General features: G+C 43.2%; 1 protein-coding gene across 1 annotated transcript; it reads right to left on the bottom strand.

Moving 5' to 3' along the window:
• Window positions 1–349: 349 nt before the first annotated feature.
• LOC117653595 lies at window positions 350–10,617 on the bottom strand. Its single transcript, XM_034399390.1, has 6 exons — window positions 10,491–10,617; window positions 7,038–7,229; window positions 6,155–6,297; window positions 5,322–5,512; window positions 2,874–3,073; window positions 350–1,173 (listed from the first exon to the last, which is right to left on the bottom strand). The coding sequence occupies exons 1-6, from the start codon at window positions 10,513–10,515 to the stop codon at window positions 1,151–1,153; spliced, it is 774 nt and encodes a 257-aa protein (XP_034255281.1). The 5' UTR covers window positions 10,516–10,617; the 3' UTR covers window positions 350–1,150.
• Window positions 10,618–19,097: the final 8,480 nt, after the last annotated feature.

Genomic DNA, 19,097 nt, shown 5'->3' with positions numbered 1-19,097 from the left:
CCATTCCCATGCATTAGTATGGGGCCTTTTCGGGACGCATTGCACGTAAGGTGCAATATGGCTATTGCATTGCACGTATGGAGCGATATCTCAGCGGCATTGCACCATACGTGCTATACTCATAGCGTGCGGAATCTCAGCGAAACGGTTACCAAAGCGTTTGTCGACTCGTTCCTGTGAGTGCCCCCTCCAGAAAAAATAAAGGATTGCGGTCAAGTTAGATTCCTTGCATAACCTAGCACGGTCCAGAAGTATAAAACGATGCTGGGTGTACGTGGTTTTCAGTCATAAGATTCACAAGTTGAAAAGTATGTTTCATACAAAATAACTTTATTATATCAAAGGGTGCCACACGTATCAATCGAACTCAATTTTAAAGTAACATGACGTGAACCAATATGTGGAACAAACAAATACTGTAGCATCAAACATAAAACTAATACGGAACATAAACTAATACGAAAACATAAACTAATACGGATAAAACGGACTCATGAATCGTCATAAAAAATAGTAACATGACGACTCTTTAACTTATAAAAAGATGAAAAACTGAATCACTACTAATCGTCCCAAATAATAGTACTCTAACGACTTAAAACTTTGGAGATCAGGAAATAATAAACTAAGAAACTCGTCTTTGCTTGTGATTAACATCATCACCGAGAAGCTAAATCCTAAATATTCTAGAGCGCTATTCGATGGCTACTAAAAACGTAGACCCATCTCCAGAATGTAATCATAACCCGTCACTACCTCGCGCAGACAGGTACGAGGTAGGAGGCGGCTTAATATCTCAATTTAGGGGAGAGGTCTTAGTTCTTTGAAGCCATCGTGATAAGATCCAATGAGTGATGCAATTTTGAAGTACGTCTGTAAATGATGCCATGTTTTATTTTGACAAGGCAATCCAAACCGTTTAACAAATGAGCAGTTAAGGAGAGGCATAAGACAGATGGAAATAAAACTGCATCACTGTTGGAAGCTCTCAAAATGGCAACGTTCGTCGGACAAACACTAACCTAAACTATAACTAAAGAAAAAAAAAAGGCTGGACAATTGTCTTTCCAACTTAACGAAATGGCAAGAAATTAGCTCATTTGCGTCATTATCAAATCATTCGGATGACCACCAGCTTCGGGGTTGAAATCTATGGGCGCTGATTTGACGACACTGCAAAAAAAAAGGGAACGACAGTTGTCTAAGAGACTAGCAAATATGTAAATCGATTGTTTAAGAAATACATTAAAAACGGGCCCATGTGAAAGCTCCTGGAAGCGTAAATTCCCATTGATTTCTCAGGCGGCCGAGAAAATGCAAGTGACGAACGTTTAATTTCCAGATATGCAACGTTACAAGATTCCCGGCCACAAATTTGAATTTTGATTTGAAAACATGGAGCTTGAGAATGAAAGAGTCACCATCATCGCCCTTACATTGGGTCACGCACGCATCGTCGCTCAAATTTGAGTGACGAGCCAGCGGTGACTAAATTTTAAGAACTGAAAAAATCATTGCCCAAAATTGGGCAACGTCGTCGGCTACGCCTCAGGTCACCGATGACGTCCTTCTGGGGCCACCACGTTGGCCGCCATGTGGCGTTGAGGCCTCCAGGTCTCACGGCGCTTAACGTCGAAGTCACATTCTTTCTTCAACCAGTACTTTCAGAGATACTAGGACGTACCGCGAGGTCGCCGTCCAGGTGGAGCGGAAAGTGCACACTAAATTCTTATGGACTTTTTAAATGCATAAAACGCATTTTTTATTTATGCAAGTTATGCATGCGCAGAAACGTCCATAAGGTATGTATAAAATTATGCATCACTGTGTACATTTTATGCATCTTCCTGCATAAAATGTGCACAGTGATGCATAATATTATACATAACGTAAGGACGTATCTGAGCATGCATAACTTGCATAAAAAAGTCCATAAGAATTTAGTGTGTGGTGATTTTTTTCGAGGCTTGAGGAGCTCTGCTCACGAACCTACTTCCCGGCCCACCTGGAAACCAAGTTTGGTCACGTTCCAGCCAGCCGTTTGTCCAGGATGGCGATGAACATCACCCAATCAGCAGAAAGAGTCCAAAAGCCCAGCTGTTCGACGCCACCCTGGATGGCTGGCCGGAACTTGCCCAACTTTGGTTTCCCAGTAAGCCGGGACCTCCTCAACCCAACATACGCCAAAACTGCCGGACACCAAGTACGTTCGAGGGCAGAGCTTACTTTGACCGCGAAAAGTCACCACTTCCTCCTCTGCCTGCACGGCGACCTCGTGCGGTACGTCCTCCTATCTCCGAAAGTACTGGGCGTAGAACGAAACTGACTTTTGCGTTGGTCACCGTGAGACCCGAAGGCCTTAACGGGCCACGGGAGTCTTCATGGTGGCCCCGAAAAGACATCATCGAGGACCTCACGGCGTGGCTGACGACGTTACCCAAATTTGAGCGATGATCTTTTGACTGATTACAAATGAGTCACCGCTGGCTCGTCACTAAAATTTGAGCGACGATGCATGAGTCTCCCAATGAAAGGGCGATGATGGAAACTTCAGTGAGAATGAGAGAGACATGATCATGACAAAAATTTGGGTAAGGAATTCTTTATTACCCAAATTTGGGTGAGGAAGGTTTCTTCGCCTTTATTTGGGCAATAAAGAATTCCTCGCGCAATTTAGGGTCATAATACTATAGAGCCATATACGTAGCTGATACATCGTTCCTCACCCAAGTTTGGGTGATAAAGTATACCTCGCCCAAAATTGGGCATTGATCAAGACTTTTTCATTCTCAATGAATTCTCTAAGAGATTTTGACCACGAAGCTCAATAGTGGGAACCGATACGTGACGTCAAAAAGGAAATTCGTCCTCACCTAGTCTGTAGTGCGAACCGACGCGAACTACGGTGGGGAGCCCCCGCCCTCCCAGCGTCCCGCGACAGCGATGCTCTTGCAGCGACAGCGCTCTCTCGCCGCACCGCGGGCAGGTCGGGTAGCGCCGCATGCACGTCCTCTCGTGGCAGCGGGCGAAGTCCGGCTTGACGAAGAAACGGGAGCAGTGTTTGCAGACGTGGCTGCAAAAATAACGACGAACTGCACTGAGAAAACCTTACAAACTATTTTGGGCCTTACAAAGAAAAGTAGTTTGTACAACAAAGTATTTTGAGCATACGTAAGCTTACAAAGAAAATACTTCGTAATTTACGAACTATTTCTTCGTATAACAAAGTATTTTAGTTTGTTATATGTATGCTCAAAATACTTCGTAAGGTTTTAAGAGTGTGGTATACAAGAAACTTCAAAGAAAATGCAATAGAAAGGTATCGCCAAAAAATAGTGATAAAAGTTACTACAAAATGCCCTTTTATCGACAAAATTAAGGGAAGGTTCTGGTGAAAATCTTGCCATTTTCCAAATGGATCCTGCAGTCATAATGTGTTCGGAATATAACATTTTTCATTGAGGAGACTAAAATTTGACTTTTGAAGGCACATGCCAGGCTGTAAACCCAGTCGAAGAGTCTTTTTGAGCCTATTTCGGCTGTATCTTAAAAAATCTCCTTGTGCATACTATTTTGACGTAAAAGGTTGACCTTGACATTTTTCACTTCTTGGACTCATTTTTAAAAGATTCCGGCATGCACAGCTCAAAACTTCCATTACATTATTAATTATAAGCTTTTTAAGATGAAAAGTCGCTAAAATTTGTCTATTTTGTACATTTTTGATCAATTATAGTGAAATGCTTGGTTAGAAAGCTTGCGAATAAAAATGCAATTGACATTTTAAGATGTGCATGCCGGCGTTTTTAAAAAATGAATCGAAGAAGTGAAAAATGTCTAAGCCAGCCTTTTATGACAAAATAGTATGCGTAAGAAGATTTTTAAAGTTATAGCCTAAATGGGAGAAAAAGGCTCTGCGACTGGGTTCAGGGCATAGAATGTGCCTCCGCAATGAAAATTTTGAATAAATACTTGATAAGACATCAAATTTTTAACAAATTTTCACAATGGGACCTATTTAGGAGAAAATAGCATTTTCACCAGAACCTCCCCTTAAACGGTGTTTATTCAAAAAAAAAAAAAAAAAATTAAGATGCAATACCGAAATTATTGCACTCCAGGGTGCGGTAGATCGTGGGAATCGCATACTCGGTGATATCGCCAAAAATTGTTGTCAAAGTATCGCAAAATGAATGACAGCGCACCACCTCCTTTGGGGATGGCAGGTAGGTCGACCCTCCTTACCCAAAGGAGGTGGTGCGCCCCGTGCCTATTTCAATTTTGTTAAGAGATAATTTCTTGAATGATTCGAGGTAATATTCTTCATCCTCGCGCAAAGAGAGGAAAATAGATACCAATCACTTGTTTCTAGTATGATTTTGTTCTTGCCCTTCAACAAGGTGTTCAAACGAAGCACCTGCCGGCTAAATTTCGAACGGAGCGTCGTAGATATGTGATTCAAACGTGCTCTTGCTCTTCTTTAAGCGAAGAATCCAAAATGTGTTGCGTTTTGTTCTCAAGTTGGTAGAAACAAATTTTGATAGATTTATGCTTATTCGACTCGGCTTGTATTCTGGGAAGGTCCACGACCAGACGGCGCGACCGTCACCGGGCGACCGGACCGTACGGCCCAAGCCAGGTCTCTGCACAGAAACGTCGTCACGATCTATAGCCCTGGTTTTAACGAGCGTGACATCCCGATGGGACGGCCGCGTTACGTTCAAGAGAACGTGTCGCGAGCGTTGAACAACAGAATGCACACCACATTCTTGCAAGGTAAAAGCGGTCCCTGGTTATCCCAGGAACGTCCTGGAAATCGTCTAGGTCTCTACCATAGGGTTCCTGGAAAAACCAGGTACCGTTTTTACCTTGTGTGGACTGTTTAAGGGATATGCATGCACAGATACGTACGTAAGGTGTGTACAATATTCTGCATCACTGTGTGCATTTTGTGCAGAAAGATGCCTAATATTGTGAACATCTTACGTACGTAACTGTGCACACATAGTAGACGTATAAAAAGTGCATAGTTATGCACTCACTGGTAGCCAACGAATATGACGTCATATTCGTACGAATGTAAATTTTGTCACGTTCGTATGAATATAATGTCACATTCGTTTGAATGTTGATCCACGTTCAAACGAATGTGACACCCCACTTAAACGGCCGAGTCACGTTCAAACGAATGTGACACCATATTCAAACGAACGTGACAAAATTCACACTGCAACGAATATGACGTCACATTCGTTGGCCACCAGTGCTTAAAGAGTCCGCAAGAGCTAAGTGTGCGCCGGTGTGCGCGCTCATGCACGTACCTCGGGTGGCTGAAGAACGAGTGCTGCTTGAGCTGCTGCAGGCTGGCGAAGCCCAGGCGGCAGAGGCAGCAGCGTTTGGCCCGCTCCGTCGGGCTGGCGATGCGGCGGCGGCCGCGTGGAGGCGTCCGCGAGGAGGGACGCTGGTCGCTCGGCACCACCTGCTCCAGGGGCACGTCGGGCAGCGACGGGGCCTGGCAGCGACGGGGCAGGAGTGGTCACAGGTCACGTTCGTTTCAATGTTTGTCGCACACTAAATGTTTTTGTACAGATTTGGTACGATACATCACAGTTTTTGGGTGCACACGAACGTTTCGTACATACTTGTACAAAATTTTGTACAATTTTGTTCAAAAATGGCGAAAAATGTGCAGTTACTCGTACGAACATTTCGTGTTCAGAAAAGCTTGCAAAGAAAAGTACTTTGTAGTACAAAGCATTCTCCGGCATTGTATAGCAAACTCCTTTGCGAACTTTTTTCTTCGCATTGCAAAGAAATAGTTCGTAAGTTGCGAAGAAAAAAGTTTGCAACGTTGCGAAGCATTGGTTTGTAACGTTGCAAAGCATTTTCTTTGCAAAGTTGCAAAGAACTACTTCGCAATGCAGAGAAAATAGTTTGTAAGAGAGTTTGCAATACAATGCCGGAGAATACTTTGGAAGGTTTTTGGAGAGTACAAGAAAATACTTCGTAATTTATGAGCTATTTGTTCATTACAAACTACCTAATTTGTCCTTTCTTCAAGCTGCAAAAGAACGTTCACTGTAGAAGTTGATCCGTCCCGAACACAGCCAACCAACACCTTGCGTTTGCAGCACAAACTGAGATAGATCGTCACCTCTGAGCTGCTGCTGACGTTGTGACACGATGTCTCTTCTCCTTGCTCCGCCCCTGGCTTTCGGTCCCGTCTCCTGCGCAGCTCGTCTCTGTCGGCCTCGGCGATCCTCTGGGCGACTCGCTCCTTCAACGACAGAGGCTGAGCTGCGGAGAGAAACATCCCGAATCACGGAGTGTTTGGAAACGTCCAGACAGCTCAAACACCACGACAAGTTCGGTTGCAACAAGAACAAATCAAGAAGGCCAAAATTGATTATCATAATTTTATAAGAATGCATCTTATCATGTATTATTCTGTCCCTGTCGCGGGTATATTTTTTTTTTTTTCGAAAATATAATTGAAGTGCGAAGGAACCTACGCTTAACCGGAGGTACCTTTGATGACTCCCAATTCGATTCTTCGTGTTAAAATCGCTACCAGAGAAGAAGCGAAAAGCCTACACACTAAATTCTTATGGACTTTTTAAATGCATAAAGACGCATTTTTACGCATAGTTATGCATGCGCAGAAACGTCCATATGTTATGTATAAAATTATGCATCACTGTGTACATTTTATGCATCTTCCTGCATAAAATGTACACAGTGATGCATAATATTATACATAACATACGGACGTATTTGTGCATGCATAACTATGCATAAAAAAGTCCATAAGAATTTAGTGTGTAATATTCATTTCTTTTAGATACAAAAAGACTGTGCGATGCATGCTCTTCTAATTGCGACCGGTTCGAAGTTGCGTACGACTAACTGCTGTCCGAACTTTAGCGGCAAAAACGTGGTTTTCCCAGGCACTCACTGGAAATAGCCTGTTTATACTATACGCTACCTGGTCCTGGGAAGACACGAACAAAAGATATTTTTCTATGACGGTACGTTACCTGCAACATTGGACGTCGCACTGGGAGCGTTGTCCACGCCGTCGTCCGTGGCTGTCGCTTGCCCTTCTTCGCCATTTCCACAGTGGTCCTCGCGCTTGGTCGTCCCGAACAGGTCCGTCCTCGGCTTCAACAGCACGTGAGGTGGGAACACGTCGGAGACGATTTGTTGCAGCTTCAAGGTCACTGCGTCAGCTGCAAAAGCACAACAGGAATATGGACAACGTTTCTAGCACGATTGAAATACGAGCCGTTTAAGGGCGCAGTGACAAAGCAAATCTGCATGCAGGCACCATAACTGGCTACCAGGCTACACTACTTTCGATCATGCAACCCTATGTACAGTCATTGACACGTGGTGAAATTTCGAGTCCAGTGCGCAGTGCATTTACAGATCAGCCTACACTGACAGCATGGCATATTGCAAGGAACCATGCAACACATGAATACAAAGGAAAACATTCACTGTAAGAGAATTGCAGCTATTAAGAATCAAAACAAATTAACTGAGCATGTCTTACAACAGTGTTGGGATTATTACTAATTGCAATTACAAGGAAACAAGAAAACAAGGAAACACAGTTTTGGACAAAATAATAGACAAAACAAAATGGTTGAAACATTTGAAAAAAAGCTCCGTTCAATAACAACTCAAACAAAATGCATTAACAGCTATATGGAGACCCTGCTGATGCCTTGTATTGTCGACTTATTTGCTTCACCAAAACTCTTCAAAATCTGAGTGCCTTCCAAGTGACAAGCTTTAATGGAAAACACGAGGATGGCATTCAGAGAGGAACACTGAAAACACAAAACAACAAACATTTATTAGTGTCACAATAGTGCTTTGAACGTGCACCAGTTACTGGCCTGTGAAGACAGTGCACCAATACCACAGCAGACGAACCACTGTGCTGTCGTGGGTAGAGAAAACCGCTACGTAACGGCGACAACCAGACCACCTAAAAGTTTGTACTCCGAATGACTTCGGTATGCTTTCCTCTGAATTGCAAGAAAATAAGGTGCCGTTGTTCGCATTAAGGGGGCACACCAGTGAAAATCGGCAAATTTTCGCCTTCTTTTTTATTTTATCTTATTTTTCTGCTATTCATCCCGAGTCGAATACCTCAAACCCCACCCCGAAATTCCGATTACTTTGGCTTGTGCACATTTTTCAAGTTGCTGAAAAGGTTATTATTTTTGCATATTTTTGACCAATTGTTAACGTTCAGGGTTTTCACTTGAACTTCAATTACAAAACCCTTGAACCACCCAAACGCAGTTGAAAAGAGGAACATTTTGGCGCAAACTGAACTAAAATACGTCAAATGACGCATTTATAATCCGAAAAAACACGTCAAATCTATGTTTCCACTTAAAGGGCTTTTTCTCAAAATACCTATTTTGTACCTTTGTGCCACTCTCACGGGCGCAAAAATTCAGATAATTTAATGCGGTTTGCGGCAAAATGTTCGTTACACTTGCGTCTATGGTCTGAACCTCGGAAATGGCCATCCCATAAGTAGGACGTGAGCTGCAGCCATGAAAGTGCGAAAAAAATTGGTTAAAAAATTTGTTTCTATTTTCGCCTTTTGAAAAAACATATTTAAAATCATTCTTTTTGTATGCCCGTGGTTCAGACCATAGCCACATGTGTCCTGTTGAGAAAATTTCAAATCCCGTGTGCGAAGCTCAATCCAGAGAGGCGGAATCGTGGCAGGAGTGAAGCAAGGTCGTTGAAAAATGAAGTGCACTGGCGCTTCATCTTGCCATCGCCACCTCGCTCTCCCATACTGATTTTCCTTTTCTTTGACATAATTTTGAGCCAAGAATGAAATATCAATCGAATACATCGGTTACTTTTCTCAGAATGATCGTTTTTCGAAACCTCTGCATTTTCACTGGTGTGCCCCCTTAATGAAACTATATTCTAGAATAAAACTCTCTTTCGTCATACGAAACTTTTCTTGGCGTTACAAGAGAAATTTCGTCTTCATATTTTCTGGTGGTCTTTGTCACGTCTTTGTACAGCACAATGTCCTAGAATGTTTTGTACTACACTGGTAAAACTAAAGCGTAACTCTATGCTTGAGTCAAGCATAAAGTTACACTGATCAAAATTTTGTCGTAACTTAGCGACACATTTATCGCTAACTTTTTTAGCGACAAGATTTGTTGTGAAACGAATAGCTTGTTAAACCGTAGTCGTATTGGAACTAAGGGATAATTTCACAACGACTGACTTGTAATAACGCACCAACAATAATACATCAACGACAAGTATTGAAAGTCCAAAAGAAATTTTGTAATGTCTGCGACAATATTCATAGAGTACTTTTGTCGCTAAATTTATTTTGCATGGTTTTATTTTTAACAATAGTAATTTCCATATGACTTAAAAGAACGAAATAGATGATTATTCATAAGATGCTTTAGTTTAGCAGATAATAGGGTACTTCGGAGAAAACCTAGACCGGAAGTCAGCGACAGAACGGGAGAAACAAAAGAGCGTCGCCAGAGCGTCGCGCTGCCGTGCTGAGCGGTGGTGGGGGCGTAGGCGGCGCGCGCATGCTACCCCCACTCTGCCGATTCCGGCCCCCACCACCGCTCAGCACGGCAGCGCGACGCTCTTTTGTTTCTCCCGTTGTGTCGCTGACTTCCGGTCTAGGTTTTCTCCGAAGTACCCTATTGCAAAAGATGTTGTTTCCACACAAATTGTATCGTAAAGAGTGATAACAAGAATTTTGTTCCTCAACGACAAAATGTCGCTTACTAGACTCAACGACACTTGTTTCGCTTTGGTTCATGATGAAATACTATGTTTTGAAACGACAAAGTTTTCACTCATCAGATTGTTTCTGTACAACCATTTTTTAACAGTGTACGCTTGAAGACGTTACGCTTGAAATCAAGCACAGGCTAGAAAGTCCCCCATGCATTTAGATAGGGGGAATCTTGGCAGATGAGCCTGTTACGCTTGATTTTAAGCGTAAACCGATTACGCTTGAAAACAGTGGGTAATACTACGCTTAAGTTTTACCAGTGTACAAGGAAAAGTTTTGTAATGATGTTGCCTGTGTTTTCTAGTGATACAAAAGAAAGTATTGTTTAGGATACTTCAGCAGACATCTGTTATGCACTATTGAGAAAAATCATTAGCACTTAATTTGGAGTGCAAGTACAGTGTGTCCTGTATCTCCAACCGCTGGTATTAAAGTTAACGGTATTCGCTGTAGTCTTTCACTGTGTTCTTGTCACTTAACAAAAACGTGGACGATATTTTCATGACTTTCAAATAATGAGAATCTCATCACAAATTGATGACATTTTCATCAAAGCTCCTGTACTTATTGCATGGGCGTGACAATGTCATCCATTGTTATGATGACATGTTGTAGGGAAAATTAGCCTTGATATTGTCACCAAGGGACGACTCAAAGTTTAAGTGTTAGTCACCGTGTAAGGAGATATATGGAAGCATAGACGTTGTCCATACGAAGAAATGACTTAAGAACTTTGCCGTGGCACTGATATCTCTCGGGCGGTGTGCCGGTGCAGGGCGCGGCTAGCTGCTTGCTGCCCGCGCACAATAGGTGCGCCAGTCCACTGCGAGATGCCGTCCTTCACCGTGTGCTCGCTGCTCGCCCTGCTGGCCGTGGTGGTGGTGTGCGCGGCGGACGGGACCACCAAGGGCGTGGACACCTTGACCATCACCAACGGGACTTCCCCCGTCACCGGCAGAGGCACGTGTCTCGTGCAAGGCTCACTGAACTCCGTTGAAACTGGAAGCTCTGAATTCTCGCGGTTGTGGGCCACTGCTGCACAGTGGGCGAGATCGGCAGAGGCGGTCTAAATCCTGCACGCGTTCACAGATAAATTCCTACTAAATACTGCTCGTTGCAATACAAAAAAAAAAAAAAAACAAGGCTCCGCAGCCTACGAAGGTAATGGTTTGCAATACGAATGATTTTATTTTCAATACAAAGAGAAACTCCTTCGCAGGCTGCGAAGAAGTTCTTCGTAGGCTGCAAAGGGTTTTCTCTTTGTTTTAAAAACAAAATCGTTCGTCCCAGCCGAAAATCCCGGTTACGGTTCCGGAGAAAATCTCCGGTTACGATCGTAAATCGCCCCAAATTTTCCGGTTGCGATCGGAAACCGGACCTAATTTACGGTTACGGTCGGTCACGTCCCGGTTACGACCGGACTCGTTCCGGTTACGATCGGACTCGTTCCGGTTACGACCGGACCCACTCCGGTTACGATCGGATCAGATCCGGGTCCGAGGCCGGACTCGAAGAAGCATGTCCCATGCGTTTAAGTCTCCAGCGAATTTTCAGAAACACTCCATAACTTGTGAACGGTAACTTACAAGGTAGGTTTACACCAGACCGCGTCTTGGCTTCGCGATGTCTCGCTGCCTGTTCCTCAAATCCGCGCCTGGCGTACCTACCTTGGCCTGCGGCGCTAGCCTGCCTTCGGCACGCAATGGCTCGTCCATTGTCGGTAATTTTTTAGGGGTTCCGACGAAGGAGGACCCCTATTGCCCGGGGCCGCTCAGAATTCTTCTTCTACGGACCCCCCAGGATCAACATTTCGTTCCCGCCATATTAATCCTTATCATAATACAATAAAAAATCCAGAAAATCTAAAAAATTTATCGTGGAAATTTCGCGTAAACGACCAAAACATAAATTTGCAACAATCAAGCACCCTTATCCGTTCACATTTTCCAGAAACGTTTCGAAGAAAAAATGTGCCACTCCTCAAAACTAAACTTCCTGCCTCATCAAAGTGACAAAAACTGATCACTGTTCTAAGAAAATGATAAAAACATGAAGAAAAATTCTCGATAAAAACGTCCCACTGCCATTATACCAACTGTCAAAATTGAAAGTCCATCATAAAAAGAAATTAAAACGTGGTAAAATTCACAAATCCCAATGTTCACTCATTGTACACTGATAAAACATTTACACATTATTCAAATCTGTCCTTAGTAAAAACTTCACAGCAGAAAAGACAGAATAAATAAATTTTCCGCAGTTGGCAACAATTTTCCCGGCGTCTGCGCCCTTTCGAAAATCGCGAGGCTGAAAAAAACAAGTAGTCGCACATTGAAACTGCCTCTCCATTGTTGCTGAGGTTGGGTTGTTTGGCTTGCTTTTAAAGGCTGCGGTTCTCTCTCAGCCCCAAAATATAAAATTTACTCCCTTCTTCGTATTTCTAACTTCAAATCTTCTTTCATTAACTTACATTATTTCCACAACCGGAACACCGTGCAATGCGTAAGCATTGGAATTTTTTAACTTCTTGCATGCTGGGGGGCTCCGCCCCCCAGACCCCCTACATTCTAGACAGAGATGCTTCATCTACAGAGAACACGATCTTGACCCTTGAAACTTTTTAAATTGTCGAGGCTGGGGGCTCCTCCCCCCACTCTAGAAACTGAAGAGTGTGCATGGCATGCTCCCCCCAGGGAGTATGCCACAAAGCACGCTCCATCCTGGAGTGTGCTTGCAAGCACACTCTTCTCAGGAGCATGCTTGCCAAGCACGCTCTACGGAGGAGCATGCTTCCAAGCACACTCCAGGATGAAGCGTGCTGCGTCGCTGTTGCAAGGCTCATATGAACGAAGAGGCACGCCTTCATCCTGGAGTGTGCTTGGAAGCATGCTCCTCCGTAGAGTGTGCTTGCCATGCATGCTCCTCCGTAGAGTGTGCTTGCCAAGCATGCTCCTCCGTAGAGTGTGCTTGCAAGCACACTCCAGGATGGAGCGTGCTTTGTGGCATACTCCCTGGGGGAGCATGCCATGCACACTCTTCAGTTTCTAGAGCGTAACCGGGATTTTCGGCTGGGGTATTACAAACGATTACCTTCCTAGGCTGCGAAGCCTTCGGTTTTCTTGTATTGCAACGAGCAGTTCTTTATAGGGTTCTAAGTGCGTTTTACGCTACGACTCGAACCGAATGTGTGACTGCACCAATGGATTGCTCTCCAAACGAGGACTCCAAGCGAGCGTGGAGCTCAAAACGCGTTTGTGGTTAGATGCCACCGGTCTCCTGGCCCACTGAGTGTGTCACTTCGATCACCGCTGTGATCTCGTACAGATGAACTTTTCGTTCGCTTTCCATGCGGAAAACGGCATATATATCCCCCCCTCTCCCCAACATTGTGCGAAAAAGCGTTTTTCTTGTCGAAAAAGTTTAACTGTACAAAAAAGTGTAACGTCCTACACTAAATTTATAGAAAAGCATTTTGAATGGAGAGAGCAGCGTGGAGCTTTCACATTAACGCTATACTTGGCGTATCATAGTTTAAGTAACTGTTGAAACCTTGCGAAGCTTGTGGCCGCATTGAAGTGGCGAAGAGTTTAGTTTGTATTGCAAACAAATTGATTCGCATTACGATCAAAGCTGTTTGCAAATTCAAGAACATTTTACTTAAGAAGTCGCGAACCAATTTGTTCGCAAAAAGGAACCTAGTTATGGGGGCACACCAGTGAAAATGCAGAGGCTTCGTTAAAACGTTATTCTGAGTGAAGTAACGAAGGTAATGGGTTGAAATTTTATTCTGAACTATAAAATATGTCAATTTAACCAAAAAAGTACACGGCAGCCAGGGGCGGCGACGGAAAGGGGGGTTGGGCGCCTTTTTCATTTTTCGGTGACACGGCTCCACTTTGCCCAACTTCGTGAAGCCCTCGATTGAGCCTGAAACATGGGGTTTCAAAATTTCTCATCAGGACACATGTGGCTATCGTGTCAACCACGGACATGTCGGAAACACAATCCTAAATATGTTTTTTTGAGAAGCAAAAAAAGAAACTCATTTTTTGACCATATTTTTCACGTTTCCGTGTCTGTGGCTCAGGCCCTGTACATGCTACGACCATATCCGAGGTTGACACGATAGCGGCAAGTGTAGGGAACATTTTGCCGCAAACCGCACTCAATTATCTCAATTTTTGCGCCCGCAATCGTGGGCACCATGTCCAAAAATATTGTTTCGAGAAAACAACGTTTGAAGTGAAACAACGGTTTACACGCATTATTCCTCATTACGGACGCAATTTATGACATATTTGAGTTCAGTTTGCGCCAAAATATTTCTTTTTCTAACTGCTTTTCGATGGTTCGAGAGTTTTGTCATTGGACTTCAAGTGAAACACCTGAACGTAAACAATTGAGGTAAAATATGCCAAAAAATTACCTTTGAAGGAACTTCAAAAATGTGCCCAAGCCAAAGTAATTGGAATTTTGAGGTGGGGTTTGCGGCGTTCGACTCGGGATGAATAGCAGAAAAATAAGATAAAATAAAAAAAGGAGGCCAAAATTTGACGATTTTCACTGGTGTGCCCCCTTAATTCGCATAACAAACTAAATTCTGCGTAAGCTTAAAATGCAGTCAAATCCCTCGCAATCGCAAATTTACTCAACATGCATGCAAGTTCTGTCACGGAACGTTTAGCAAACAGGCGATCGTCCAATGGAGAGTTCACCCATGTCAAACGTTCGCCAAATTTTCTGTCAGGGACTCGTTTATTCCCGAACTGTTTTAAATGTGAGATTCCTGGTTGTCTCACAAACCCGACTTTTTAAATCTCGATTCACGGGTTTATAACAAGTTTCATCTCACGATGTTGAAGACCGATGCTCGTATACTGAAGTCAAAAGGACTGAATCACTTACTATATGAAATAGGGGCGGATGCAATGCATCCGGTATCTTCGACTTCTTGAATCAAGATATAAACCGTCTGTCGGTGTTTCAGGTTTCGTGTGCAAGAATCTGTGCTCGCTCAGCAACTGCCACTGCATCGACTGCCAGGACACCACTTGTGTATTCATCCCTCAGCAGTGGCAATGCCAGTCCTGCAGCTGCACCTGCTATCATGAAGTGCCATGGGGGAAATGAGCGAACGACACGCTGTGCTAGTGGTCAGAAATTAACGATCTTCATTGACTGCACTTTGGCATTCCTTATTGCTCCACTTATTACTCCTTAGTACACACGTGCGATATTGGGCTTCTCCTGCTACGACACTGACATTAACTTTCTTCTGTGGGTCAGTGTGGTTTGCGACTGGTTTGCCGTTCGTCGTATTTGAAGAGGACGGCAGCCCTTAGCCCTCCGAAGTATTCACCAGACAAACTCGGAAATGGGCAGAAAGGATACAACGGGAGCTTTTGAAAAGAACCCCCCACTCACTCAAGACATGTCACGTGAAAATGTTGTCCACTTACGCACTAGTGTAATAGGTGATTTGATCGAGACGTCACAGTTCACTGTGAGGACGAACTCATGGGCTCGCGGCGCTAGACCAAAGTACCAGAACAGCAAACGCTGTTACCACAAACGCAAAGAGCCTCGTCGCCTAAATCGCTGTCACCAGGGCTAAAGGCCACCGGCAGATGTTGTCGCAAGCCCTAAGCTGCGTTGCCGCAACGCCGAAAGGCACAGAGCGGCCTGTCGCCGGGGTGTCGCGAGTGCTTGGGTGATCCGCCGTTAGCGCTTGCGGCGCTTGGCGCAACCCCTAAGCGCGTGGAGCAACCCGTTAGCGTTAGTGGTTTTGGCGCATGTGTCTCGCGTCGCAACCCCTAAAGCCCTTTCCGAGAGCCTTCACTTCACCAGAGTGGAGGTGCTTCCCTCGGAAGGGTGGGGGGCGCGGACCAAGCCAGCCGCCTCCAACGCGCTCCCCGCCATTTCTCATACTGGGCGGCACGGCAAGACCGTAGCCTCGCGCCAGGCACTGCCGCGAGCCAGTTTCCGACTGCTAGATGTGCTGGCAAAGCAACACGTTGTTTTCATCTTTATTGCAGTATATTTCGCTGGCATTATCACAAAGTGTGGTGTTATCTTGTTGCAATGAGTTTAACGGTGTCGTTACTCGCTGTGAACAGTGAAATTTGTTTATTGAAAGCGGTGGACAAGCCTGCGATCGTGCGAATAAGATCGTCTGTTTGTTATGATTCGTGAATCTTCAAGTGAGTCGTAGAGGAAAATTGCGTTTTAGCGACTGCTTCTCGCCCTAAAACAGTCCTTATTTCTATGCACTCCAACTCTGTACGCACCCTTGCATCTACCTCGGAATGTCACGCTTTCTGTCGTAAAAATGCGTTTTCGTCCGTTCCTAACCCTCCGTTGCATCGAATGCTTCCGCGGCACTTATTTTTAAGCTCGATCCGTCTGTTTTCCTCACTCAGTTGCAGTTTTGTTGTTGCAGGGCCATAGGAGCAGATGTCTGGTTGGAATGTACCTGGCGAGTGAACTGCGGAATCGACTCGGGAGTCGACGAGACCCGACGAGTCTTTCTTTGGAAGCCAAGGATGCAGCATGGTGTTTGGCAATAGTCAAAGCAACAGGTCGTCTCTTCTTCGCCGCGCCATTAATAGGTAAGAGACGAACGTTCAAAGTGTCTCTTTGAAAAGATTAATGTTTGAAGCATTGGTTGGAAGCGCATGCCCACCTCTGAGACAACAGGCTAAATCTCTTTGTCACTGATGGAACTGACCCGATACTTTGTTTTCGCACTTTTGGGTGTAGTATAATCATATGTTATTCGAACATAATCAGTCTCAAGGGGTATCAAACAGGCTTCTGCGTTTCATTTATTTCTTTGTGTGTCAATCTAATTTTTTCTCTTTCTTGTATGTTCGTCTGCAGGATGGTTGCCCCTTTCTCATGTCTATCAACCGCACCGCTCGCATCGAGCTGCCAGTGGAAGCATTACACAGTGGACATCCCATCTCCGGCCAGCAGAAACATATTAGGTATATTGCCCGCCTCATTTTACTCCTTCATCGTTACTTACCAAGAACCCCTCTAATATCTTCATATTCTTTTATTTATTGATATGACAAAGCCCAGAGCAGACATTTTACCGTTGTTTGCACAAAATATTACTGCCAGTGACAGGTTTTGTCCTTTTTATCCTAATTGAACTCTGTACCTTTGATTCAAAATTATTCTTTGCTAAGCTCTTTTTCAGTTTTTTTTTCTTACATGCTATCAAAGAAATAGTGTTTATTTTGATCTGTTTACTTTTGAAGAGTGGTTCCCCGTCTGAAAAATTTGAGTCCTGAGTTAGCTGGCTTGTTGTTGATCATGTAGTGTCTCCTTGAGTAATGATACCCCTTCATAATGTTCATCTGTTTGTCATGTTTCAGAAACAATTTCATTCTGGTGTTTTTGATGGAACAGTGTCTCATGCCCACTTGCGCATTATGTTTTAACCAAGTAGGGTGCCCAAAAAAAAAAAAAAAAAAACAGGTATGAAGTTCAGTGACACTGTTGGGAATGTGTCATAGATTCATCCCATTAATATGAAGTTCATTTGTTTCAGGTGAACCCAAGGGAAGGTGGGCACCGATGTTGCTGCTCTGCGCTTCTCTCTGCAACGTATTGGTGTTGAGTTTTGCATGTATAGTATAGTGCTTTAAGCCTCCATGGAAAGATGTCACACACAGATAAATTAAAGAGCAAATGTATTTCTTACGATTAATTTGTTGTTAGGTGCTGAGAAAGGGCCTGTTTGTATCCCCTTTTTTAAAATATGGAGAAGCATGTAGCCACCAATGCGGTTTTAAAAAAATATTTCAGTAGCAACAGAAAGTAATATAGGATGGTTACTGCATCCATTTTGTTTATGTTTCATTCAAGTCACTTTCTGTATGCATGTAGAACTACACTGCTAACAATGACTGCCAAAAAAACATCCAGTCAGATGCAGAGCCTTTAAATCATTGTTCCATCTCTTTTGTCTCTGGTAAAATACCAATGGTGGCCTAATCTTCATTTATACCTTGTTAACCATGATTATGTTGCTTCTAACAAAAGCAGTTATTAGAGGTGCCTTTCCCTGTGTCTATTCAACAAGATATAAGATAAATTCAGTGACAGATAAAAATAACTTTGAAAGTACACCTGTCTTTTCTCTCTGTCATGCATTTGCAAGTATTTCAGCTAAATCTTTTATTGCTCAAGGCCCATCTTTGTACGAGATACAATCGAATGATCTAGCCTCCCTTCTCAAGAAAAATATTTTGCCATTAATGATCAGAACAAGTTGAACTTTAGTGAAGCGTTGAGCATGTGTTGGAAACGCAGGTGATGTAATTTTGTTTCTCCTATAACTTTTGTCACAGCCTTCCCAGACACACAACTCTGGTCTCAAATCAAAGTCCAAGCCATTGTTACATGAAATTAAGTCAGAAACAAAAATAATTTTGCTTGTATTATTGTGTTTTTAACACAAATGTCTGTATTAAGGAAATCCAACTTTTGTAACTAATTCAATAGAGTGGGAAGGTCAGATTCCCTTTTAAAATGAAGCACTCTAGGTTTCACTGAAAAATTTTGTCGAAGAAATTACTAGTACCCGTTAAATTTGAGTTCATCAATTCTGAGACCAGTTAACGATGTTGGTCAAAGTAGAGATGACGTCAGTCTGTTGCTTCTTCAAGTCACTTTACGCATTTAGAGCTACACTGCTAATAATAATTGTAAAAAGAAACATTCAGAGCTTCTAAATTATTGCTCCATCTCTTTTGTCTCTGGTAAAATACCAATGGTGGCCTAATCTTCATTTATAACTTGTTAACCATGATTATGTTGCTTCTAACAAAAGCAGTTATTAGAGGTGCCCCTGTCTGTGTCTATTCAACAAGATATAAGGTAAATTCAGTGACAAATAAAATAACTTTGAAAGTACACCTGACTTTTCTCTCTGTCATGCATTTGCAAGTTTTTCAGCTAAATCTTTTATTGCTCAAGGCCCATCTTTGTACGAGATACAATCGAATGATCTAGCCTCCCTTCTCAAGAAAAATATTTTGCCATTAATGATCAGAACAAGTTGAACTTTAGTGAAGCGTTGAGCATGTGTTGGAAACGCAGGTGATGTAATTTTGTTTCTCCTATAACTTTTGTCACAGCCTTCCCAGACACACAACTCTGGTCTCAAATCAAAGTCCAAGCCATTGTTACATGAAATTAAGTCAGAAACAAAAATAATTTTGCTGGTATTATTGTGTTTTTAACGCAAATGTCTGTATTAAGGAAATCC

Source organism: Thrips palmi, unplaced genomic scaffold (genome assembly GCF_012932325.1).
Source record: "Thrips palmi isolate BJ-2018 unplaced genomic scaffold, TpBJ-2018v1 HiC_scaffold_8, whole genome shotgun sequence".
NCBI lineage: Eukaryota > Metazoa > Arthropoda > Insecta > Thysanoptera > Thripidae > Thrips > Thrips palmi.
This window is presented reverse-complemented; position numbering and strand designations above follow the sequence as displayed.

Coding starts and splice junctions, on each gene's coding strand:
- LOC117653595 (XM_034399390.1), bottom strand. CDS start 10,515: ATGCTTCCATATATCTCCTTACACG. Junction 7,230..10,490: donor TCCATATATCTCCTTACACG/GTGACTAACACT, acceptor GTGCTTTTGCAG/CTGACGCAGTGACCTTGAAG. Junction 3,074..5,321: donor TCGTTCTTCAGCCACCCGAG/GTACGTGCATGA, acceptor TTATTTTTGCAG/CCACGTCTGCAAACACTGCT.